Raw genomic sequence first — 27,119 nt, forward strand, 5'->3', positions numbered from 1 at the left:
TGTAAGAAATTTAATGTATATAAATAAAAATGTATATTTCTTTTTTACTCAAAATCTCGGAAAGTTCTTCACAGATTGCCTTGAAATTGTGATACAACATTGTATTCAAAGATGTTTGTCTTTTTTTATGTACCTATTAGAGCGCCATGTTTGAAAAATACATATGTAAGGGTGTGTAGGGGAGATTGAACTGTGAAATAATTGTTAAGAAACAAGTTCAGTAGGTTGTGCGCTTTCAGAATTATTTAGCATTGGCAATCCAGTCATTGGGTGTGCAAATTCAAGCACTTGCACGTGCTAAAATGTGCTAAGGCTCCGACATCTGTGGGTCCAAGAAGCACCACTTTTGAAATGCTCGTTACCATTTAAAATATGCCTTGAAGAAGCGAAAAATTTGAGCTAGGTGAGCAAAAGCTAAAGTTGTTCGGTTTGAGGAGACAGAATGAATTTGGCGATACAGCCTCTGGCCTTCCACGTGTGGTGACCTGATTAGCTAACTCCAATGTTACGTAATTCGTAAATGGCACAGCATGTTGCATTTTTTTTTTTCTTTCTTTAACAATTATTTCTGAATGAAGGCGAATTATTGTTACCAAAGGTCCGAAGAAGTTCATGACTGACTACACTAATAAACTTTCCGACACACGTATGTTCTTTCAAATGGCAATGCATTGATGGAATATTGGCTTAAGATTAGTATACTACTGCACAATCTGGATCATCTGAAACATTGTAATACTGCCCATTCACAGATTAAAACTATGCGAAATACTGTCGTTGAAGCTACTGTCCTCGCAGATCCGGGAGCTGGAGAGGTGTCTCTCATGCCCTGTATACCAGTGATCCCAACCGATTTACCCATTCTTTTAAGCAACTTCAGTTTCCAATTGAGGTTTCATCTGTGATAACAATAAAAAATACTCAAGTTCAGAGAGAGGGGAAAGAGGACAGAAAAAAGGGGTGGGGGAGGAAATGGATATAGAGGGAAGAGGTGATGAATGGAGTGGGGAGGGGGGGGGGGAGGAGGTGGACAGAGTGAAGGGAGGGAAGGAGCTAGGGTTTACATTCAATACCCACACATATCTAGCAACTGCAAAGCACCACCCAGTTTCAGCCATTCCAATATCTGCTGCTACGGTGCCAGCGTACAGGCCAATATTGTGAAATTAAATGCATTAGAAACTTTTGCTTTTTTTTCTTTTCCCTCTTTTTCCATCCAGACAGCCACAGCAGTGTGTGGCTGGATGCAGCAAGTAGATAATAAAATTAATTTCAAAGATAGATATTGAATTGTATGAAAAAAGTAGCTCAATATAATCGTGTACTGTAGTTGAGATGGTGTTAAATATCCTGGTCAGCTCACAGTGCTACTGTTAGCTTTCATCTGTTAAATGATAACAGCTGCAGGTAAAAATGGTAGCAGCCTATGGAGCTGTGACAATTCTGAAGTGTCATCATAGAGATGTTTAAAAAAAATTGCAGTACACGATTGGTTGAGGTAGACCAGCAAAGCTGCCGCAACCAGTCCACTGCAGTTGTGAGGGATCATCTTATGCTCAGTCGACTATAAATGATCAGGATGTTACCATATTTTTTACTGGGAAGCGAGCAAAATGCCTTCTCCTGCTCATTTCTTGAAGGCGTGATTTGATGAATTACCGGTACTGGCATCTATGTCAAAACTACTGCCAGCCTCATGTGATAAATTGTATCATTTTTGTTAAGCTGTAGTTGGCTGTTATGTTGCCAGTGTGATCTGAACATTTTAGTGCTGACACATGGATTGATTGAGTACATTAGAAATGGTTTTTAATTTCCTTTTCAGGCACCTGTTGATTGAATAAGGTAGTCACTTCATGAAAGCTATGTGGCATGTTGGACTGCATTTATGTGGTTTAATTTATTAAAAACTATTGTGAATGCCTTTAATTTTCACATTGTTAATTATCTGCTCAATTTTACTGACAGGCTTAGGCAATAAGAACATCTTTATGATATTAATAAGGTGATTTTTCCACCAGGTGCATATATTCTCCGAAACACATTTTTGCTGGCAGAATGTGTGATATTTTTACCAAAAATGATATGCAGAAGCTGCTACAAAACAAGCATGTCATGCTGATTGGCAGTTCAAGTGAGTGTTAGTGTTTAATATGAATGATTTCACAATACTGTAATAAACATTCTGTTCCAACCCTGTGACTCTCTTTCTCTCATTCATTTACTCCTTTTGTGATTAATTGTTGAAATAGCAGTAGAAATTGGTGCTTTGTTCGTGTTATGATCTAACTGTATAATAATTTATTTGTGAAGTGCTGGTCATCGTTGGAAGAATTTGGTATTTCACTCATTTATCTCTTTTTTTTTTTTTTTTTGTAGTTTCCAGAATTGGAATTCCTCTGTTGGAGATTCCATGGCGACTCAAGTTACATTTTGAAATCAGTATTTCATTATTTTGACTTTTTATCAGTCTATAAATCTATATTTTCTTTTGTAAATCATTATATGTTGTGTTATTCAGGCAAAGATCTGAAATTAATATTAAAGCAGGGAAGAGCATTAAAATTACAGAACAAGAATGTAATTCATATTGAGACTTTTTACAAATTTGGGATATCCTATTGTTAATGTATGTTTTAGGTCAAAAGTGTCCTCGAACTGTTAGGAGTCTGGATCTGATTTTATCACAGAAAATGCATATTAGATTGGCACTCAAATGACACAGTTACAGACTTCTAAGAATATTTATACCTTGTAAAATATTGTAATATATTGAGAAAAGTGTATGATTCAATGTTATGTGACTCGTGTTACTTGGTACTTATTGTTGGAAAAACTTTTTCCTGTGGGCAGAGAAACCAAAATATGACATTATTTACCAAATAAGATAAACTGAAGATTAACATTCCACTTCTTAAACACCATGAAAAATTACAAGAGCATGACTTTTGGGAAGAAAAACCCTATAAATTCAATAAAAAGTCAGAGAACTAAAAATATCCTCCTCCATTGACATCAGGTGAATTAATTTTCACTATAATATTGTCCTGTGTGTAAAGAATCTCATCGCATTTTACAGGTCATTTCCAATAGTGACCAGTACCCTCCAATGCACTGATTAGGTAAGAATTTCCAAAAATTGCACGCAGTTCTCCAGCACAGAATTTACCACCATATTCTACTTTGCACCAGTCTCTAGTTTTCACACTTTCTATAATTTCTTCAGTATGATGATCTGCAGCAGGGAAATTCTTTGGAGACCGCAGATAAGTTTGTAGTACTCCTTTCTTGTAGTGAAAGTAGTGAATGCTTTTCATGTTTGATACTGATAATGCTGAAGAAAATATTTGAGTCAGATTAAGTTTCACATTGATTCTTTGAATTTCGTCAGTAGACACATGAAAAACCTGCTTAGTTGTACTTGCAGCTGCCTGAGTAAAAGTTGGTGCATTACCAACTAAGAATTTTTTCTTTTTTATTGCATTCCACACTTGCTGTTTCGCAACTGAACCAATTCCATCTACGGCTCTTTACTGTGGGATGCAGTAAAAAAGTTCAACTTCAATCATTCCACATTGTAGAATGATTGAAGTTGAGTTACAGCAGTAGGAATATATTTGTTTTTAAATTGTAAGGCAGGTCCATCCGACCACATTGAAACTACCCTCACATTTTCAGGTACAGTTGACAGTTCGTTGCTAATGTACGCAATCCATAGTATCCTTTGAATGGGTCAACCCGTCTCAAACAACAACAATTGGCTGATGAGAAGCTGAATGCAACAGTGACACAGTGAAAATTCTAAAGGCCGGTTCCCACTAGAGCGCGGCAGCGCGGCGTGCGGCAACGGCAGCGGCAAGCGTTTTCCGCGTTGACGCGGCGGCTCGCGGAATTGGCGTTCCCATCTGAAAGCGGCAGACGTTAGCGGTAGCCAATGACGGACAGCCACTGAGGTACGGGGCAGGACCCACTGAAACGCGCGGTGCGTTTGATTAACTATATCTTACACCTACATGAAGGAAAGGCGAAGTTGGGTGAAGACCTACCAATTTTTCATTTTCTGTACAATGTACTCTTTCACATATTTCATTATTCATGTTTTCTCATTTCACCATGAACAGATTTCATGACTACCGTTCACGATTGTTCACTATCTCCTAGCACATTGAAACAATGTACGACAAAAGAAATTATTCAGATAGTTAAGCGAGACAAAAATTAAAAATGTGATATGGTAGCAGGTACACGAAACAGTAAGAACACAAAGGCTAGGTGGAAGGGATGAAAGTGGAAGCCACCTGATAGAATTTCCAACAGAGCATAATGTAATCATCGCCAGCACCTTGCTTAAGAATCACAAAAGAATGATATATATTTCGAACATTTTTCGAAACCAGATTTTAAATTGTAAGGCATTTCCTGGTGCAGACGCAAACCTGACTGAAGACTGTCAATAGCAAGAAAAGCATTCTGAAAAAGAAAATTTGTTCACGCCGAATATAAATTCTAATGGTTGGATACTATTTTACAAAGGTATTTGTGTGGAGTGCAGCCTTGTACGTAAGTGAAACGTGGACGATGAACAGTTCTGTCAAAAAGACAATAGATGCTTTCAAAACGTGGTGATTCATAAGAATGCTGAACATTAGATACGAGGATCGTGTGACTAAAGAAGAGGTACGGAATTAAATAGAGGAGGAAGAGGAAATTACGGCACAACTTTGATAACAATAGGGGTTAGTTGACAGGACGTATTATGGGGCGTCAAAGAGTTGAGGACAAAGGGGTTGGGTGATACTATTCTGATAATAATCATCTGTTGAAATACTATTCTACTATTTTATCTATTAATGTAAGCAGTGAATTTACTCTTCCATGCACTCCTCCACAAAACATTTAAACCAAAACTGAAATCAGCTGAACACGAAATCTTTCAACCACTGTCTGACAACTACTGGATTCACTTTCAACTTTCTATAACTATCACCGGCTAGCCACACACACATACAGATATAAGGAGGACGAAAATAAACAAACATTAGTTTTCAGCATATAATTCTGCAGTTTGGCAACATGTACATAAACAAACCAGACAGGAAGGGACATGAGGTGAACACACTGTAGTTACGACGTCAAATCAGAGTTTTCGGTAAAACGTCTACTGCTAGTGACAGAAGAAAAAAGAGCGAACATGAAAATGTGCTTATGTTCCATAATCTAAGTTTTAGTTCAACCTCCAGCATGTGACCAGGTGAGGGGAAACGTATATGTCCGCCAAAAACTCGATTCACTGTAAGTAATCAGTCATTCACGTAAAAAAAGATGTTAACTGTTTTATAATCTGCAAGTATCACATATCAAAACAAAGCTGAATCATTCTAGATTCCACCGAAGATGCCTTAAAGTAAAAGGCGAAACGCGTCTTGAATCAGTAAAGTACACTGGATAAAGAAAAAAGAAAGGAAATAATCAATAGCTCTACACATTTAGTAAATTACATCTTATGACATACCAGCAAATTAGTTTCGGTTTAACTTCTCATTCGACATGCTATTAATGCCGTTTAAAAAAATTCATCTATCCCTTCTGAAAAACTGTAGTTACTTTCATATCTCGGTAGATAAACAGATTTAGGATATTTATCATGCGACGAAATACATGACTTTTCACAAGTTATCGTTTGCAAAAAAAAACACGTTTCGATTTCTTGAAACGTTTACGAAATTTGCGGTTGATACAACCACGTGGTTTACGATGAGCAGGACGAAGTATCGGTCGCGTCGCGAGCGAGCCTAGCGCGGTCACGGCACAGCCCGTCCGCAGACATATCAGTCAATATCTCGAGAACGGTGATAGCTATCGATCTGCTCTCAGCTTTAAAAACTATTTCGATATGTTGACTAAATTTCATACGCAATAATGTATAACCTAAAATGAACTGTCCGCAAAGTCCACGCAATGCGTTTTCACCTCTGCACACTCATTAAAATTTTGTGTAAAGGTTTACGTAAATGCGATACAGCAAGTAACTACGACGAATAACGAAAAGAAATTCGGTCCTTTATCGAGAGAAGATATCAGGCTATAACATGCCCAAGAATCAAATTTTTCTACCGAATAGTTTCTTTGGAATCGGATGATATGTTTTTCATAGCTGCCGCCGCGTCCGCGCCAGCGCTTCGGCGGAAGTTCGTGTGGCCCGGGGTACCGTACGTGACGTCACGCTTAGCGCGTTCTGTGATTGGTGGCGCGCACCTGGAGCGTGTCACGCGGCAGCGGAAGCGGTTCGACATGGGCAAACCGCGACGCCGAGCCCGCCGCGCCTTGCCGCTGACGCCGTTTCCATGGCAACCACGCCGCTGACGCGCGGTTTTGACGCGCGGCAGCCCTAGTGGGAACCGGCCTTAACTTGTGCTTCTGCTCAATATGCACTTCACATTTTGTCTAGGTAAACAACCCTCAGACTTCAATAAGAATATAATAATTCCAATCCCAAAGAAAGCATGTGTTCACAGACGTGAAAATTACTGAACTATCAGTTTAATAAGTCACGGCTGCAAAATACTAATGCGAATTCTTTACAGATGAATGGAAAAACTGGTAAAAGCTGACCTTGGGGAAGATCAGTTTGGATTCCGTAGAAATGTTGGAACACGTGAGGCAATACTGACCCTATGACTTGTCTTAGAAAATAGGTTAAGGAAAGGCAAACCTACATTTGTAGTATTTGTAGACTTAGAGAAAGCTTTTGACAGTGTTGACTGGAATACTCTCCTTCAAATTCTGAAGGTGGCAGGGGTAAAATACAGGGAGCGAAAGGCTATTTAAAATTTGTACAGAAACCAGATGGCAGTTATAAGAATCGAGGGGCATGAAAGGAAAGCAGTGGTTGGGAAGGGAGTGAGACAGGGTTGTAGCTTATCCCCGGTGTTATTCAATCTGTATATTGAGCAAGCAGTAAAGGAGAGGAAAAAAAAAATCGTAGTAGGAATTAAAATCCATGGATAAGAAATAAAAACTTTGAGGTTCGCCGATGACATTGTAATTCTGTCAGAGACAGCAAAGGACCTGGAAGAGCAGTTGAACGGAATGGACAGTGTCTTGAAAGGAGGATATAAGATGAACATCACCAAAAGCAAAACGATATAAAATGTAGACTAGCAATGGCAAGAAAAGCATTTCTGAAGAAGTGAAATTTGTTAACATTGAGTGTAGATGTGTCAGAAAGTCGTTTCTGAAAGTATTTGTATGGAGTGTAGCCATGTATGAAAGTCAAACGTGGACGATAATTAGTATAGACAAGAAGAGAATAGAAGCTTTCGAAATGTGGTGCTACAGAAGAATGCTGACGATTAGATGGGTAGATCACATAACTAATGAGTAGGTATTGAATAGAATTTGGGAGAATAGAAATTTCTGGCACAACTTGACTAGAAGGGATTGGTTGGTAGGCGCATATTCTGAGGCATCAAGGGATCACCAATTTAGTATTGGAGGGCAGTGTGGAGTGTAAAAATCGTAGAGGGAGACTAAGAGATGAATACACTAAGCAGATTCAGAAGAATGTAGGTTGCAGTGAGTACCAGGAGATGAAGCTTGCACAGGATAGAGTAGCATGGAGAGCTGAATCAAACCAGTCTCTGGACTGAAGACCACAACAACAACTTGATAAACACAAGCATAATTTTCATCAAAATCAATATACAGCAATGCAAACGTTCTAGAATCTTGGCTGAGAACCATTTCCTTTTGCTGATAATAAGATGCGGACTGAGCTCTCTTATGGAAATTATGCATTTCACTGTATTTGCTGTAGAGCCTTCTTCATCTACATCATTCTCTGCAAGCCATCTAATGGTGAGTGGCAGAGGTTATTTTCGGTACCACTATCTTATTCCTCCAACCTTGTCCCACTCTTGAATAGTGCGTGGGTAGAATGAATTGTCGGTAAGCCTCTGTATTAGTGATAATTTCTTGAATTTTCTCCTGTTGGTGAATACACGAGATGTATGGGGGTGCGGGGAGGGGGAAGTAGTGTGTTATCTGACTCCTCCTGACAAGTACTGTCCCAAAATTTCAATAGCAAATCTCTCCGTGATGCACAACTCCTCTCTTGTAGCATCTGCCAGTAGAGTTCATTCAGGATCTTCGTAATGCTCTCTCGCCAGCTAAATGATCTCGTGACAAAATGCGCTGCTCTTCTTTGGATCTTCTCTATCTCCTCTATCAGTCCTACCTGATAGGGATACCAGATAGATGAACAGTATTCAAGAATTGGGTGAACAAGCACCTAATAACCCACTTCTTTCGTGAATGAGTTACATTTCTGTAAGATTCTTCTGATGAATCTGAGTCTTGTGTCTGCTTTTCCCACTATCTGTTTTATGTGGTCATTCCACTTAAGATCGCCCTGGATGGTTACGCCTTGATATTTTACGGCAGACGCTGTCTCCAGCTGTTGGTCATCAATAGTGTAGCTGTGCAGTAGAGGATTTCTTTTCCTACGTAAGTGCAATATGTTAAATTTATTTATGTTCAGGGTCAGCCTGCACCATTCGTCAATTCTGTGCAGGTCGTTCTGCAAATTTTTACTATCTTCTGGCATTGCTACTTTGGGATAGACAATTGCATCAGCTGCAAATAACCTTAGAGCGTCCGACGCTTTCTACTAGATCATTTATATGTATTGTAAACAGCAACGGTCCTATTACAGTTCCCTGTGGTACTCCGGATATTACCTTTACATCTGTCGATTTTGTTCCATTAAGAACGTTATGTTGAGTTCTGTCTGCAAGAAAGTCTTGAATCCAATCGCAAGTCTGCTCCGATACTCTGTAAGCTTATATTTTTTTCATTAATGCGGAATGGTCTCATATGCCATACTGAAATCAAGGAACACTTCATCAACCTGAGCACCATTGTCCACTATGCTGTGGATCTCGTGGAGGAACAGAGAGAGCTGAGTTTCGCAGGATCGCTGTTTGGGAAATCCATGTTGATTTTTATATAGGAGATGTTTATTTTCCAAAAATTTCAAATTCTTGAGCACAAAGCATGTTCCATAATTCTGCATCAGATTGACGTCAACAATATAGGTCTATAATTGTGTGGATCTGTCTTACGGCCATTTCTTAAAAATGGGAATGACCTGCACTTTTTTCCAGTTTTTGGTACATTTTGTTGCTCAGGCAATCTACGATAAATTGCTGCTAGAGGGATAGCAAGTTCTTTTGCATAATCTTTACAGAATCTTATACGTATCTCATCTGGTCATGACACCTTTCCACTACTAAGTGACTGTAAGTGCTTTTCAAGTCTGCGATCCACTATCTCAATATATTTCAATGTTCATACAACAATTGAAAGGAGGGACAGTGTTATGATCTTCCACGGTGCTACGACTTTGGGAGATCGAATTCAATATTTCGGCCTTCTCTCTGTTAACTTCTGTTTCGGTGCCGGTGTTGTCACTGAGAGAATGAATATATGGTTTTGACCTACTTATTGATTTTACGTAGGACAAAAGTCTCTTAAGGATTTTACTTAGGTCGGTTGACAATGTCTTACTTTCAAAATCGTTGAATGCTTCTCTCATTGCTCTCCTCTTGCTCATTTTTGATTTGTTCAGCTTTTGTTTATCAGATAGGTTTTCACTTCCATTGAATCTGAGATGAAGTGTTCTTTGTTTACGTAGCACTTTTCTAACACGGCTATTAAACCATGGTGGATCTTTCCCATCCTTTAAAACCTTACTCAGAACATACTTGTGTAGGGCATATTGAATGAAGTCTTTGAATTTTTTCCATTTGTTCTCCACATCTTCGTGCTCATCACCAAATATTTGATGCTGACTGCCGAGATAAGTTCAGATCTGTTTGTTGCCAGGAGGTCTTAGACATTACCCTCACAAGTTGGTTCTCTATCTGTCTACACAAGGTAATTTTGAGACAAGACATCCAGAACAATGCCACACAAATACTTGTCTCTGGCACCAGTTTTGACAGCATAACACTCCCACACATCCTATTACAACTACATGATCAGGAAAATTACTGATGATATTATGCAAGTTCTGTCTGAAGCACTCTACAGCTACAGATCCGGACTCAGGAGGTCTACAAAAGCATCCAATCACCATTTTTGATCGTTCTTTGATTCTTAGTTTCACCCAGATTAATTCACATTCGGAATCTGTGATAACCTCACCAGATTTTATCATATTTTTTACTGCTATAAACACGCTGCCACCATTGGTGACTAATCTATCCTTATGATAAACATTCCAATCTGAGCTTAGGATTTTGTTATCGTTGCCATCTGGTTTCAACCAGCTTTCTGTTCCAAATACTATCTGTGCATTACAACCTTCAGAAAGCGATACTAATTCTGGGACCTTTCTGTGGGTGCTCCTGCAGTTCATTAAAATCATATTCATCTTTTCTATCTCTGATTTGCGAGGATGAAGATTCTCTAAGGTCACTGTGGCCGATTTAACAGGCAAATTGTCTTTGATCCCAAGGGAAGGGTTCTCTAACCTGAAAAAAATCCCATGTGCATGCCACATGTACTCCACTCCTTAGTAGCCACTTCCGGTTTGTAGTGCATGCCTGACTTATTAAGGGGAACCCTACAGTTCTGCGCCCAATAGTGGAGGTTGAGAAATTTGCATCCGATACTGTTGCAGAGTCGTCTGAGCCTCTGGTTTAGACCTTCCACTCTACTACTCTACTTCAAACCAGAGGACCACGATCAACCCTGGGTACGATGCTGCAAATAGACAGCTTAGGCTACACCCCGCATGCGTTGCTAGTTGCCTTCACTAAATCAGCCAGCCGCTGAAAGGAGCCGAGGATGGCCTCAGAGCCAAACTGGCATGTGTCATTCATGCTGACATGTGCCACTACATGCAGCTGGTTGCACCCAGTGCACTTTATAGCTGCTGGCAGGACCTCCTCCACATCGCAGATGAGACCTGCCGGCAAACATACCAAATGCACACTGGAATTCTTTCCTGCCTTACCTGCTGTCTCCCTGAGGGACTCCATCACTCACCTAACACTGGAGCTCCCAATGACAAGCATAACCACCCTCTGTGCTTGTCCGGACTGGGCAGGAAAATCGATGGCTCGCCCAGCAGGAGAGGCATGCCGTGCTGGCTCAGAGTTATCAACACCACTGGCTAGCAACAGCCTACGCCCTCTTTTGCCTTCCGCCCAGTGACTTGGGAACCCACCGCTGTCTGCCACCCATTCTGGGATGACGACTGACCAGTCAGATGTTGCATATCAGAAGCTGCAGCGACGTCCGTCTCACCAGGGGATTCCAGTGGCACCAAAGGTGTTGCAGGTCTTGTCACTGGTGCCCTGATGTCACTGCAACTTTGAGCATTAGGTAGAAGCTTGTCTATGGTAGCCAATGCAGCTTCCAGCTGTTTATGGGCAGCAACCAACTCTCCTTATGTCAGCTCACAACAAGCACAGTCCCTAGCCATATTGTACTGTATATAAAATAGATATAAGGTCTCAAATGGTGCTACTGAGTTAGAAATGTATACAAAATATACCAAAGGAGAATAAACATTGAAAATTGATGCACAGGTTTTTCATTGAACACTGAGACTGCAAGCTATTAAACAGAACAAATTTCTCTTTTGAAGTTGATGTATTTACAGATACCTGTTATTAGAAACCCTGTTTACCAAAAAGTTACTGCACAAGATAAATTTTCAAACTAGAATGCACTGATCTAAACTGTATGCTGTCTACTAGCACAAAAGTAAAACTTCGTGGTGTGATGGAGCTTCTGGTGATGGGAAAATTAACACTAGGAAGCTGCCCTACAAGAGGATATTCAAGAGACATACACAAAAACAAAACTACGATTAATTTTCTAACCACTAGTCTACACTATAAAATACACGTGTAGTTCACTTCTTTGCAGAAGCAAGTGGGAAAAAAAAGAAACAAAGACTAAATTCATTTACTATTTATCAGACAACTGTTGCTGCTGCAGCTGCTGCTGGCACTGCTGCATGTCCTCTCGGCTCGGCGGATGCTGCTACACTTTTTAAATGTTAATAACTGTAAAGCCATTTTCTTCCATCTTTCAAGTACACCATAATAAATTCACAATTTCCAGCTTGTCAGTTTTATGGGCTGTGTTGAAAACTTCACCATTTTGACATGTGTTATGTTCATTCCGAACAGAGCTCAGTTGGTGGCTGGCGTATGATGGTTAATATAAATGTGTTGCTGTAAGCTTCTTATGAAGGATGCTGATAGCATTCATGAAATTTCTATGGTATTTACACAAATATATCAAACAATGGAAAATCCAGGGTAGAATTTAACAATATTATGAGAAGGAAAGCTGCTACTCACCATATAGCCGAGATAATGAGTCGCGATAGGCACAAGAAAACAGATTCACACAATTACAGCTATCAGCCATTAAGGCCTTTGTCAATAGTACACACACACACAAACACAACACACACACACACACACACACACACACACACACACACACACACACACACACACACACACACAAATATGCAACTTGCACACGTCTGCAGTCTCAGGCAACTGAAACCACACTGCGAGCAGCTACACTGGTGCGTGATGGGAGTGGCAACTGAGTGGGGGTAAGGAGGAGGCTGGGACAGGGAAGGGGAGGGATAGTATGGTGGGGATGGCAGACACTGAAGTGCTGCAGTTTAGATGGAGGGCAGGAGGGAAGGTTGGGGAGGGGGGGGGGGGGAGAAGTGACGGAAAGGAGATCATCATCATCATCAGTTATCTGCTATATTAGCAGGTCCTTTGCCTCTCCATTTTCTCCGATCCATTGCTTCCTTCTTAAGGCTGCTGTATGTTGTACCGTCAATCATGTCATCCAGTATCTGGAATCTCTTCTTCCTTGCTTCCTTTTCCCTTCTACATAACCTTCTAAAACGGTTTTTATCAGTCCGTCATTCTTTCTTAATATATGCCCAATCCAATTTCTTTTTCTTCTCTTTATTACATCTAGTAACTGTCTTTTCTCTCCCACTCTTCTCAGTACCTCTTCATTTTTTACTCTGTCCATCCAACTTATTCTTTCCATCTTCCGCCATGTCCAGATCTCAAAAGCCTCCAGCCTTTCTCTGTCTTTTTTCCTCATAGTCCATGTTTCAGCTCCATATAGAACAACACTCCATACAAGACATTTTATGAGTATCTTTCTGAGTTCTCTGTCCAGACCGCTGCAGAAGATTCTCCTTTTCTTATAAAATGCCTCTTTTGCCATTGCTATTCTTGTTTTAATTTCTGTGGTGCACTTCCAGTCGGTGTCTATCGTGCTTCCAAGATACTTAAAATTTTGCACCTGTTCTAGTGTTTCTCCATTCAGCACAATTTTTATTTCCTTATTTCCTCCTATTGCCAATACTTTTGTTTTATTTGTGTTAATTTTCATTCCATATTTTTTTCCGTTAGTTGCAATGGTGTCCACCAAATCCTGTAATTCTTTTTCCCCTGTGGCTAGAAGGACCATGTCATCAGCAAATCTCAAGCACCCTACTCTTCTTCCTCCAATTTCTACTCCTTTGTCATCTAATGAGCATTGGTCAATCATATTTTCCAAGTACAGGTTGAAAAGAGTAGGTGATAAACAGCATCCTTGTCTTACTCCTTTCCCTAGTCTGATCCAGTTTGTACTTTCTCCTCTCACTTTAACTGAAACTTTTTGATTAAGGTATAATAAGTTTATAAGTCTTCTGGTTTTCCAGTCCACTCTCTTTTCCCTCATAATAGTCGCCAGCTTGTCCCAAACCACATTGTCAAATGCCTTTTCTAAATCGATGAAGCACATATATAGGTCTCTTCCTTTTTCAATAAACCTTTCTCCCAAGATTCGTAGGAGCCCTATTGCATCTCTGGTGCCCGTATTCCGTCTAAAGCCAAACTGCTCCTCGCCGAGGTTCTCCTCTATTACTTTTTCAAGTCTTTTATTAATTATTCTTAACATCACTTTGGCTGCATGTGAAATGAGGCTGATTGTCCTGTGCTCGCTGCATTTCTTGGTTCCTTGTATTTTCGGTAATGGAATCGTTACTGTTGTCAAAAAGTCCTCAGGCCATTCACCACTGTCATATATTTTATTACATAATCTCAATATTTCTCTTATTCCATTGTGGTTCAAGCATTTTAGTATTTCTCCCGGTATTGTATCTGTACCTACTGCTTTGCCATTTTTCATTGCAGCAATGGCAGCCTTTACTTCTTCCATTATGATGGTTGGTCCCTTCTCTTCATCACTTACACTGTTGTGTGATTCAAGCTCCAGAGTTTCTGGTTTGCTATTTGTGTCATATAGACACAAAAAGATAGATAGATAAAAAGAAATTAAAAGACTGGGTGTGGCGGTGAAATGACAGCTGTGGAGTGCTCGAATGGGAACAGGGAGGGGGCTGGATGTGTGAGGACAGTGACTAACGAAGGTTGAGTCCAGGAGGGTTACGGGAATGTAGGATGTATTGCAGGGAAAGTTCCCACCTACGCAATTCAGAAAAGCTGGTATTGGTGGGAAGGATCCATATGGCACAGGCTGTGAAGCAGTCATTGATCCTTTCTCATAATATTGTTACATTCCAGAAAATTTAGGTTTTTTTCTGTTGATTAGTACCATTTAGTACTATATTCCCTGTAAAGGAGGGCTTCCACTTTTAAATTGGACAGGTTTTATTTTAAAAAATTAATATTTTAGCTTTCAAGGGTAAAGTATGTCTTCACTGAACTTGTTTCTTATTAATTTCTTTGTTACAGTGTTTATTTCTAATGTCTTTGTTGCAGTTATTTCTCATCACTCTCTTTGTTGCAGTTATTTCTTTTCACTTTCATTGTTGCAGATATTTCTTACACTATGTTGGGTGTAGTTGTTCAGTGCTAATTTGTTTACTGAAGAGGCTTCTAAGAAATCTGAGACCATCCAGTGAGTTCTGTGTTTTCATGAGGAATTTGCCAGTTGTCACAGTTGCAGTGTGTGTTGTGAAAAGCATTGCTGGAAAAGTCTTCTGACTGGGGCCCCAGGAGAGTGAAGTGTGCTGACTATTTGCATATCCATGAAAGAGTGATATATAAGAAAAACAAAAAAACAGGCTTTGTTCAGGTTGGAAATAAGTGTTATCGTTTAAAGACTCTGTTTGAAAGTGAAGATGTTTCCAGTGACAACTTTTTGTGTTCTAAATGTTTTGACAGAACAACAACAATGATAGTATCTGAACAAGGTGAAGCCTCCCATGGCATAGATGATGCAGATTCTGCATCAAAAGAGGAAGAATTAAATACCCTGAGTTAGTCAACTACAGAGGTAGGTGTTTGTCCTGTTAAGAAACTGTGGTCAGGGAAGTCGAGTCATAAGCTCTATGCATCAAGAAAGTGCAGAGAAATTACTAAAGCTGTGGATGAATACACTATAACAGAACTGACCACATTCTTAAAAGTAAAAAGTCCATCATTCAGAAGAAAATGAACCAAAGCATGCTTGCACCTCTTGCCAGGAATTTTTCACAAATATCAATTCAGCTGTTGAATATTGTGCATTCTACAGTGAAAAGGTGCAAGGTTTAACTACTATTACAGAGACATTTTCAAAGAAAACAATTTTTAACCACGTTCCATCAGTTCAAAGTACATGGTAGACAAACCAAGAATTGTGAGGTCTTAAAAGGAGTCTTTGGAAGTCCAGATCCCTGTTATGGTCATCCTGCAGAAGCAGCTCAAGTTCAAATAGTGCAGTTATTTTATCTGGAAGATAAATGGGACTGTTCTCGCCAGAGTGCCAACAAAAAAGACACTATAACTGTAACAGTTGAAGGTCAAAAAGTTGTGAAAGTGAAGAGATATGTGACTCGCAGTATGAAAGAAACTTTTGCAATTTATAAGAGCAACTATACAACTTCACATATTGTGGCAAGTTTGAAGAACTTACTGGAGCACATGACATGATACCTTTGTTGGGCATATGAAGTCTTTTGTAGTCTGTGACATAAAGCGAGAGACTTGTTTGTTTCAAGAATGTGGTGACTGCCCTGGAAAGGGAGGACTGTCTTTACAGACACTTGGCCTAGAAGATGTAGCAGATAACTCTGCAGAAATTACATATGCGACATGGGAGAAAAAGAAACTAATTAAGAAAACTGTTGCCTTTGACAGTTTCATTGATGAACTTGGTAAATGGTCAGTGAAAGCAGTAACACATTAGAATCTGAAGAAATTGCAACACCACCACATTGCAGAAGTGAAAGAATGTGTACAGGCTGAAGAATTACGTTTAGTGCTTCACTGTGATTTTGCTGAGAACTGATCGGTAATTCTCCCACAAGAAGTACAAGGGTATCATTGGAATGATGACTAGGTTTCAATTTCTACAGGAGTGAGATATTTTCGAAACAAGGCCACAAGTGTTGCAGTTATAAGTGATGATTCAGAACTTCACTCAGCACATGCTTTGCTAGCAATGCGCAAAATTCTTCAACTGCAAATGGGCAGAGAAGATCATCATTATTTCTGATTGTGCTCCTAGTCATTCTAAAAATCGTTACCAGCTCTTTGCATTGAGCAATTTGCTTGTGCCAATTGACTGGGTATGCACTGCTGCTGGTCACGGGAAGGGGCCTTGTGATGGTCTAGGAGGCCTGCTGAAGCACCATGCCACAAAACAATCTTTCCAGACCAAATACAGCTGCAATTCAGAATGCTGAGGATTTTATGAGAGTCATGAAATCTTAAACATCCACAGCCCTCACTCTTTTGTCCAAAGATGAAATCGAAGAATTCCGTGAGCAGAAAAAATGAAAAATGGTCCAAATAAACTACTACTGTGAAAGAAATTCAGAAGACACATTTCTGGACTCAAATTGATGGGTGAACTCATATTGCATGACTTTAAAGGGCAAGAAAGAAGAAATTTCGTTTGTTCGGCCAACACCTAAGAAACAGCAGGATTATATTCAGATTCGCACCCTGAGCAGGGGGATGTTTGTTGCATGTGTGTTTGACGGTGACTGGTGGATTGCAGAGATTATAGACACCAGTTATGAGTTAAACGAAATTGTAGTGAACTTTATGCTGCCACGTGGACCAGCTGCTGGATATAGGTTTCCAGCTGAAGGACAGCAACAACGCCATCAGTGCTCACTTCCTGTTCACAATGTTTTGAAGGTTGTAAGTGCTCCAGTTCTTATTGATTTAACAGGAAGGCATCACTCTATATCAAAGGAAGATACTGAAGCAGTGGAACACATTTTTAGTTCATTGAGTGTCTAATTTCAGTACAAAATTGAGTCCACAGAAGTTGTATAAATTGAAACCTTTAGGTCTTTGGACCTTTCAAATACATTTTGGGACCATTTAAAATGCTTGAAAAAGGAATCACTCACTCATCTTTCAAAAACTAAGATTATGTTAAGTAAGGCTAGGTTTTGATTTTTTTATGAGCCTGTTATGTGATAGTAAAACAGGTTCTATGTATGTCAAAAGTTTCAGTTGTTTATAAAACGCGTTCAACCTAAAAGTGGAAGCTCTCCTTTTCAGGAAATGTAGAACTATATTGTAATAATCAACAGAAAAAAATCAATTATGGATTGGCATTTTTGGGGGAAAAAAATCCATAAATTATAAAAGAAAGTTCAGAACGCTTTAGTAAAAGACAATTTTTTCCAAAATTCACGTCTTCAAAATGGTATGCACAGTGTCATCTTTGGAGGGCTGTATCTCAGAGCAGAAATATTTTGGAGAAAACAAAGAATATGTGTTCGTTACTTAGTCCTTCGTTTTAACATATGCTAAATTCAATAACATCAGAGACTATGAAGATAAGATTTTTTCGTAGTCTGCCTGAATTGATATGGACTATGCCATAAGACTAACATTTCATATCCTCTTGGAGTAACTTCTGAATAGCTGTTTTTAGTTCAGCTTGTTCTGTTATGTTATTTTGTCCAACATACTTTTCAACTTGTGCAAAAGGCATCTGTAACTATAGGTATATACTTTATCTTACGGCAGCTCCAGTTGCATAAAAATCTGTATTTATTCCCACAACTGGTTTGCTCCCTGGGCCATTATCAAATTCTCATTTATGGTCCTATTATCATTTAACTGAATCTTATATATTCTGTTACACCCCTCTGTTCTTGAATACTCATTTACAGTTGTGTTTTTCTGCCTGATGAGCTTGTTTCTTTCTAGCTTTCTGTCTATTTTGATACACTTACTGGTTTGTGATCTTTCGAAATCCTAAATTTGCTTAAGACGGTCATATCCTGATGATGTATCTGACTACTGCTAAAGTTTTCACATAATGAACATTATTCACGATTCAAATCTTTGATGAAATTTCCTGTCCTTACAAAATGAGAGAACATATTTTTAAATAATTTTTATTTTATATTGTAAATGGAAAATTGACAGGGAAATTATTTTTCTGAGAGAGGTGGCACAAAGGCAAAAATGTGGATATTTATTTGGGAAGATTGTTTTTCAAATCCTGTTCTGTCATTCACATTTAAGTTTGCTGTGATTCCCTTAATCACTTAACACAAATGTCTGGACAGTTCCTTCAAAAGAGCATGCCCTGATGTCCTTAGACAATCTGATCCTGAGCTCCCTTTCTAATGACTTCATCAGCAGGATGATAAGACTTAATCTTCCTTTCTTCCTTCAAAGTATTTAAGCTCAATAGCTACAGTTACATATCACTGAATATTTCTCATTTAAAACTATTGTATCAAGGTATCAAATTTAGATTTCTCTTAGTTGTTCTCTTTCCAGAAAAAGTGTCTTCATCAACACCTCATAAAGCAATTTACTAGCAAAAGGCCAAGTTTGCAAATTCTCTTAAGGGGGTGACAACTGTGACAAGAACGTGTGTGACAAGCATAGCACCATGTTATTTGCTGCATCTGCATCCTTTTGTGCGCTGAAATCTTTCATCGCACTGTCATTCCTTCTCTTGCTCTCTTCCTCATGGTGGCAGCATTTGATGTCGACCTGGCTGTTCCATAGGTTCTGCCTTTCTTTCTTGGCCTATTCTTCCATTAACCATCTTTCAGATGAAGTGATTTGTGATCACCTTGTGGGTTTGACTATTTTCCAAATGTTTCTGTAGTGTGGATGAAATGTAGAACACAGTAAATAATGCCTACTGCATGCTGTGTTAAAGATCATCTGTGTGCAGTACCTACGTAGATCCATATTTGTGCTTCAAAGCCAATGTGGTGGGGGTCATTAGATACTCTTGAGATCCCCTGACAACGCAGCGTTCACACTGTTGATATCTGAGCAACTAACTCTATAGGCCCAGTAAGGAGTAGATATCCATCTTCCTGAGGCTTAAGAACTCCCGACAGTGACCATTCCTGAGCTTGGTGGCACCTGCCTCACCCTGGAAGGTGCTCCCTTTGTTTTCTCGTTGCTCATCCCCTCGGTTGGTGCCCATGCCATGAATTGGGACTGATCTGTATTAAGGTCCTGTCGCTGTTGTCCCCGAGACTTTTCAGTGTCTGTTACATATAGTCCTTTCTGAATTTCAGAGTGTTACTATCATTTTCACTGAGTGTTCTAAAATGATGGCTAAGACAGGGTACACTTTTACCTTCCTGCCAGTCAGGAACACCATTTGTTGCCAAGAACATGTTGTGGTTTTTACAGCGGAGCTGACAGTTGTTAACAGAGCCCTCCACTTTATTAAAGGGGTCTTCCTCGATCACATTTTAAATATAGTTTTAGATTACGTAACGAGCCACCCTCCACCCCAATTGTAGTTGTGGAGCATTACAGACAGTGGCTCATGTCCCGGTGGAATCCCCTCTCCTTGTGGCCTTCCATGGTTAGTAGCATGGTCTTCCAAATTCTTTGCATCAAGTATTGGCAGACGATTTATGAATGATTGAACTGGTTCTCCGTTTTCTCCGTGTAAGTGGTTTTATGTTCAGACGTAAGGTTTCATTCTGTTCTAATTGCTTGTAGAAGTAGTGTGTTTTCTTTTCTGGTGCAGCATATTTCCTATTTTGGAGGTAGCCCTCTGTTGAATAGTGGGTGCTCTTTAACACCTTGACTTAACACCTTGACTACAATGAAGCAAGGGTGGGACGATTGTGGATTGGGCAACTTCTGTCGCACGCAGAATCCCAAAGAGTCCACCTACTGCCCCATATGTTTCAGTCCTCCCACTTTTTTATTGATAGTCCAACTGATTATCATTACACTTCCAGCCTACTCACTTTTATTGTTCTGTATCTGACAACTGGAAGACATTGTTTGGTGTGTAACTATTATTGCCCTTCATTGGGCTAGTGGGGGGTTGGATGTGGAGTGTGGCTTTCCTTGTCATTGGATTAATCCTGGGAGCTGCTCTGACGTATGTACTGGTCTGATCCGGAAACTTCTCCATAAATTCTCTTAGTTCTGATATCAGTGTTACCTTCAATGTTTACGTATTACCACTCCTATGTACTTTCATCATCAGAACAAGTACCTCACAGATTTAACTAAATCTGGATGAACTACTTGTGGATTGAGTGACTGATGGCCTTGCTGTTTAGTCACTTAATCACCAGTGAACCAAGTATGCAAACCATCGCAGTGTCTTCAGAAATCAATATGTGATAAATACCTGCAGTTCTTTTATGTGGAATGTTTTACTGCACTCTGCATGAAGGATGATGAAAATAACTTTTGGGGGTGGAGTGATGGTTCTTATCACCATACAGTACTGGAAAAAGAGCAGCTAATCTTGGAATATTTTAGATGATCTGGCAGTGCCACAAGAAAAATTAGCACATTGACAAGCTAGATCAGAAGACAACATTACAGCCAAGCTTTCTAAATTGGTGGAAAGGTTCAGGAGATGCTGAAAGTCTGGCAGCTTGAGTCTAGACATCTCCAGTAGCTTCAGTAGTATGGAGACTGACAAGACCATACAGACAACCAAACAAATTCAGAAACAGTTTGGCAGTAAAAGACAGAAGGTACAATGTAAGGCTACAAAGGTGAAGTGTTATGAACAACAATATAATATTGCTGGGTGGTGGTCATGAGAGATAAGTTGGAACTGTTACAAAATGCACTGGAAGATGATAATCACAGGTAACAAGTATATTTAAACAAAGGCTGTGGCTGAATGCTGTCACCTGTCATTTAGGCTCTTTAGGGGCAGATTTAGATAAATATATTGTTGCAATACTAGGGGTTGTAGAAAACGGATTTGAATTGCAATCTAAATGATGCAGTTGAGACTGCCATATTGCTGGGAATGTTCCTGATACTGATATGAAGTTTGTGCATTTCTTTGAGTTGCATGATATGCCAAGAAAGACACATTCTGTGGGACATACTTATACAGTGGTCAAAGAACTGCCCAATAGAGGGAGTGTTATACACAACTGTAACAGATTCCTTCCTCTCACTTGGCTGCAGCGTATGTAGTGTTGTTGGTATCCAATTGTTTTGGTAAGAGGCACTTGCTCAGCTAATTACCAGAAACAAATCTGACCAAAGCAGTATCCTTCTTATGTCTGTGATTGCTAATATGTTCTCTAGGCTTTCAATTAGGATATCTTCTGAAAGAAAAAACTGCAAAATAAATGTAGTTACAGTTATAATACATATAAGTAAAACAAAATATTGCATCTTAGATGAAGCAGGGGATCTTTAAGGACACAATTTTAATATCTTCCATTAAAGTGTCAGAAGCATTATAAATCAATGGATTGCTCATGTAATAGTGTCACAGGCAGATATACCTTAGTGGACACAAGCTAATATGTTACTGTTACCAGTCAAAGTTATGATGAATAGTGTTGAGCAGCTCTGTGAATGCTATGCCACAATAGTGGATAAAGACACACAGCAGGTAGTAGCACTGACAGTTTACCGACCAGCAGGAAGAAATATCTTGCTTCATAAAGTAGATAGACAGTTTACATGCTGTATATGCTAGAAGGCTATGTGCTGTATAATCCTGGTAATAGGAGACTTTAATATTGATTTTCTGTCCGATAGTTCTGATCAAGGCATCTAGAATTGTTGGTGCACATTGTTAAATATTTTCTTCAGTGTAAAGTTCCCAATTAGGACTGAAGTATGTAGTGCAACAGTCATAGACAGCCTGTTTTTAAATCCAACTACTTTTGGTGATTCAGGTGTAAAAGTGATAGCTGTTGTCCAAACTTGATTAATCAGATCATACAAGAAAGTGTTAAATCGCAGACTGTAAAGGCAGTCGGTCATGGTGATCAGAGAGAGATCTGGAAAGAAGGCTGGGAACAGACATTTACAGCATTAAAATGCGGATAAAAAAATTTAACTCTTTTTTACACCTATTTCTATAGCTATTTGAGTCTTATTCTGCTCTAAAACAAACAATAATAAAATTAAATGGATGGGTAAAGGATGAATAATGACTGGCATTAAAGTAGCTTGTGTGTGGAAGACAGAGCTCAAAAGTCAAAACAACCTGTAGTCAAGAGTTTAAAATACATTGTATATTTCTCCAATATGTTGTTAAGAAAAGTGAACTACATGCACCAGGGAAAAAAAAAATCCCAAGAATGGAGCAAAAAATTATTTACTTTTCATCATCATCATCATTTAAGACTGATTATGCCTTTCAGCGTTCAGTCTAGAGCATAGCCCCCCTTATACAGTTCCTCCATGATCCCCTATTCAGTGCTAACATTGGTGCCTCTTCTGATGTTAAACCTATTACTTCAAAATCATTCTTAACCGAATCCAGGTACCTTCTCCTCGGTCTGCCCCGACTCCTCCTACCCTCTACTGCTGAATCCATGAGTCTCTTGGGTAACCTTGCTTCTCCCATGCGTGTAACATGACCCCACCATCTAAGCCTGTTCGCCCTGACTGCTACATCTATAGAGTTCATTCCCAGTTTTTCTTTGATTTCCTCATTGTGGACACCCTCCTGCCATTGTTCCCATCTACTAGTACATGCAATCATCCTAGCTACTTTCATATCCGTAACCTCAACCTTGTTGATAAGGTAACCTGAAAACACCCAGCTTTCGCTCCCATACAACAAAGTTGGTCGAAAGATTGAACGGTGCACAGATAACTTAGTCTTGGTACTGACTTCCTTCTTGCAGAAGAGAGTAGATCGTAGCTGAGCGCTCACTGCATTAGCTTTGCTACACCTCGCTTCCAGTTCTTGCACTATGTTGCCATCCTGTGAGAATATGCATCCTAAGTACTTGAAACCGTCCACCTGTTCTAACTTTGTTCCTCCTATTTGGCACTCAATCCGTTTATATTTCTTTCCCACTGACATTACTTTCGTTTTGGAGATGCTAATCTTCATACCATAGTCCTTACATTTCTGATCTAGCTCTGAAATATTACTTTGCAAACTTTCAATCGAATCTGCCATCACAACTAAGTCATCTGCATATGCAAGACTGCTTATTTTGTGTTCACATATCTTAATCTCACCCAGCCAGTCTATTGTTTTCAACATATGATCCATATATAATATGAACAACAGTGGAGACAGGTTGCAGCCTTTTCTTACCCCTGAAACTACTCTGAACCATGATCTCAAATTACTGTCAACTCTAACTGCTGCCTGACTATCCATGTAAAGACCTTTAATTGCTTGCAAAAGTTTGCCTCCTATTCCATAATCTTGTAGTACAGACAATAACTTCCTCCTAGGAACCTGGTCATATGCCTTTTCTAGATCTATATAGCATAGATACAATTCCCTGTTCCACTCATAACACTTCTCCATTATTTGCCGTAAGCTAAAGATCTGGTCCTGACAACCTCTAAGAGGCCTAAACCCACACTGATTTTCATCCAATTGGTCCTCAACTAATACTCACACTTTCCTTTCAACAATACCTGAGAAGATTTTACCCACAACGCTGATTAAAGAGATACCTCTGTAGTTGTTACAATCTTTTCTGTTTCCATGTTTGAAGATTGGTGTGATTACTGCTTTTGTCCAGTCTGATGGAACCTGTCCCATCTCCCAGGCCATTTCAATTATCCTGTGTAGCCATTTAAGACCTGACATTCCACTGTATTTGATGAGTTCCGACTTAATTTCATCCACCCCAGCCGCTTTATTGCACTGCAATCTATTGACCATTTTTTCCACTTCCTCAAATGTGATCCTATTTCCATCATCATTCCTATCCCATTCTACCCCGAAATCTGAAACATTACTGATCGCATTTTCACCTACATTGAGCAACTCTTCAAAATATTCCCTCCATCTGCCCAAGGCATCCACAGGATTCACCAGCAGTTTTCCTGACCTGTCCAAAATACTTGTCATTTCCTTCTTATCTCCCTTTCGAAGACTGCTAATTACACTCCAGAATGGTTTTCCAGCAGCTTGACCCATAGTCTCCAACCTGTTTCCAAAGTCTTCCCACGATTTCTTCTTGGATGCTGCAATTATCTGTTTGGCTTTGTTTCTTTCTTCAACATAACTTTCTCTGTCTACCTGGGTTCTGGTATGTAGCCATTTTTGATACGCCTTCTTTTTCCTTTTACAGGCTGCCTTGACTGTATCATTCCACCAAGCTGTTTGCTTCATCCTACTTTTACACACTACTGTTCCAAGACATTCTTTAGCCACTTCTAGTACTGTGTTCCTGTACCTTGTCCATTCCTTTTCCAATGACTGTAATTGACTACATTCAACTAACTGGTACCTTTCTGAGATCGCTGTTATGTACTTGTGCCTGATTTCCTTATCCTGAAGTTTCTCCACTCTTATCCTCCTACATATGGACCTGACCTCCTGCACTTTCGGCCTCACAATCCCAATTTCACTGCAGATTAAATAATGAAGTGTCATCAAAGAATCCCCTGAATACACGTGTGTCCCTCACAGCCTTCCTGAATTCCTGATCTGTTATTATATAGTCAATGACAGATCTGGTTCCCCTGCCTTCCCAAGTATACCGGTGAATGTTCTTATGTTTAAAAAAGGAGTTTGTGGTTACTAAGCCCATACTGGCACAGAAATCCAAAAGTTGTTTCCCATTCCTGTTGGCCTCCAAATCCTCTCCAAATTTACCCATAACCTTTTCATACCCTTCTGTTCGATTTCCAGTCCTGGCGTTAAAATCACCCATGAGCAGAACACTGTCCTTGTCCTTTACTCTAACAACTACATCACTGAGTGCCTCATAAAAACTATCCATCTTATCTTGATCTGTCCCTTCACAATGCGAATATACTGACACAATCCTAATTTTCTTGCTAGACACTGTCAAATCTATCCACACCAGTCGTTCGTTTACATACCTTATTGCAACTACGCTGGGTTCCATTTCTTTCCTGATGTAAAGCCCTACACCCCATTGTGCTATTTCTGCTTTGACTCCTGACAGGTAGGCCTTGTATTCTCCCACTTCCTCTTCTTTCTCACCCCTTACCTGAATGTCACTAACAGCTAAAACGTCCAGCCCCATCTTACTTGCAGCCTCTGCCAGCTCTACCTTCTTCCCAGAGTAGCCCCCATTGATATTAATAGCTCCCCATCTCATTACCATTTGCTTGCCAAGTCGTATCTTAGGAGTCCCTGGTTTGTCAGTTAGAGGTGGGACTCCGTCACCTCCAAAGGTCCGAGGCATTTTGCTCTGATTGTTGCCAGCATCATATTTAAAGTACCAGGTAAGCAGGTTGCTAGCCTTACTTGCCCCGAGTCCCATTGGGTTTTACCCCTAACGGCTGAGGGACTAACCGGTGGATTTGGTAGTCTTTGCTGTATGAGCACAAAGGTGACCACGACTCAGAATATGTCCGAGATGCCCAGCCTTATTCCAAAGTAACTGGTATCCCGACTGTCGGGACCACTTACTTGGCCACTCATATGTTGCCCGTGGTTCATGAACTAGGACATGACTACAGGAACCCACACCATGAACGACTTTTCTTAAACATGAAATGAAGAAAAAATAGAAAAGGAAATGAAACTGAATCCCTAGAATTTAGCTGTGGCAGAAGTAATGACACAATGAAATCACTAGCCAACAAATTCAATGATTACTTCCACACATTGACATCAAACACTGTATGCACCACCAACAGACTTTAGTTTCAAAATTACAACCCTAACAAAGACATAGAATTCACCAGGACACTACACTATCAATTCTGCTGGCTGTAGTGGTGTTTCTAGCAGAATATTAAAATTTTCTGCTTACTTGATGGCACTTTAAGTTAGACTATCTTTGTACTCGAGCAATGACTCAAGGTGAATTTGCTCACGGGATAGATAAGGATGGTTCTCGGGTAAGTGGATCAATCTTTGTCTATAATACAACATACAGTCACCAGTAATCTTTATTTTACAGTTTCCATTCCCCACTTTGGCCCATATGAACAAGTACTCGTCAGCATTTAATTTCTTCTTTCTTCTGGTACTCAACACAAATGGCATAGATGGAACAAGTGTACCATATGGAACTTTAGCTAAGAGCCCTGTTGTCTCAGCTATACTCCAAGTTTTCCAAGTCAATATGTTAGCATCTGGAAAGGCTTCAAGGCCACCGTAGTCACAATGGTTGCCCCACACTACAGCAAGTGTCAGCCAAGTACTACCTCCAAACAGAGCTTGTACATCACATGTGAAGTTCAGGCGGAGGCCTCGAAACACATTCGGACCTCCAATCAGTTGTTGTTTATTGAACTGTCCAGCCAGGTCAATATCAATAGCCTTCAAAGCACGATACACAGGAACGCTGTGCCGCAAGCGACGTCGCTAAGCACGTCGCCGAGGCATTGCTGTGGCACGTTAATACAAGTAAACGTAGCACGTGCCACAGCAATGCCTCGGTGACGTCGCTTGCGGCACAGCGTTCCTGTGTATCGTGCTTTGAAGCCTTTCCAGATGCTAACATATTGACTTGGAAAACTTGGAGTATAGCTGAGACAACAGGGCTCTTAGCTAAAGTTCCATATGGTACGCTTGTTCCATCTATGCCATTTGTGTTGAGTACCAGAAGAAAGAAGAAATTAAATGCTGACGAGTACTTGTTCATATGGGTCAAAGTGGGGAATGGAAACTGTAAAATAAAGATTACTGGTGACTGTATGTTGTATTAT

General features: G+C 39.8%; 1 protein-coding gene across 4 annotated transcripts in view; it reads left to right on the forward strand.

The window, feature by feature from the left end:
- LOC126188945 (PC-esterase domain-containing protein 1A-like) overlaps nucleotides 1–27,119 on the forward strand; it is a 274,877-nt gene that overhangs the window by 53,949 nt on the left and 193,809 nt on the right. For 2 of the 4 annotated variants that reach the window (XM_049930690.1, XM_049930688.1), the window contains exon 2: nucleotides 2,022–2,140. In XM_049930690.1, coding sequence (XP_049786647.1) covers nucleotides 2,059–2,140 — 82 coding nt within the window. In that variant the 5' untranslated portion in view covers nucleotides 2,022–2,058. The remainder of the gene's footprint in view (nucleotides 1–2,021; nucleotides 2,141–27,119) is intronic. The other 2 variants (XM_049930692.1, XM_049930691.1) reach the window with 1 other exon arrangement.

Source organism: Schistocerca cancellata, chromosome 5 (genome assembly GCF_023864275.1).
Source record: "Schistocerca cancellata isolate TAMUIC-IGC-003103 chromosome 5, iqSchCanc2.1, whole genome shotgun sequence".
NCBI classification, from domain to species: domain Eukaryota; kingdom Metazoa; phylum Arthropoda; class Insecta; order Orthoptera; family Acrididae; genus Schistocerca; species Schistocerca cancellata.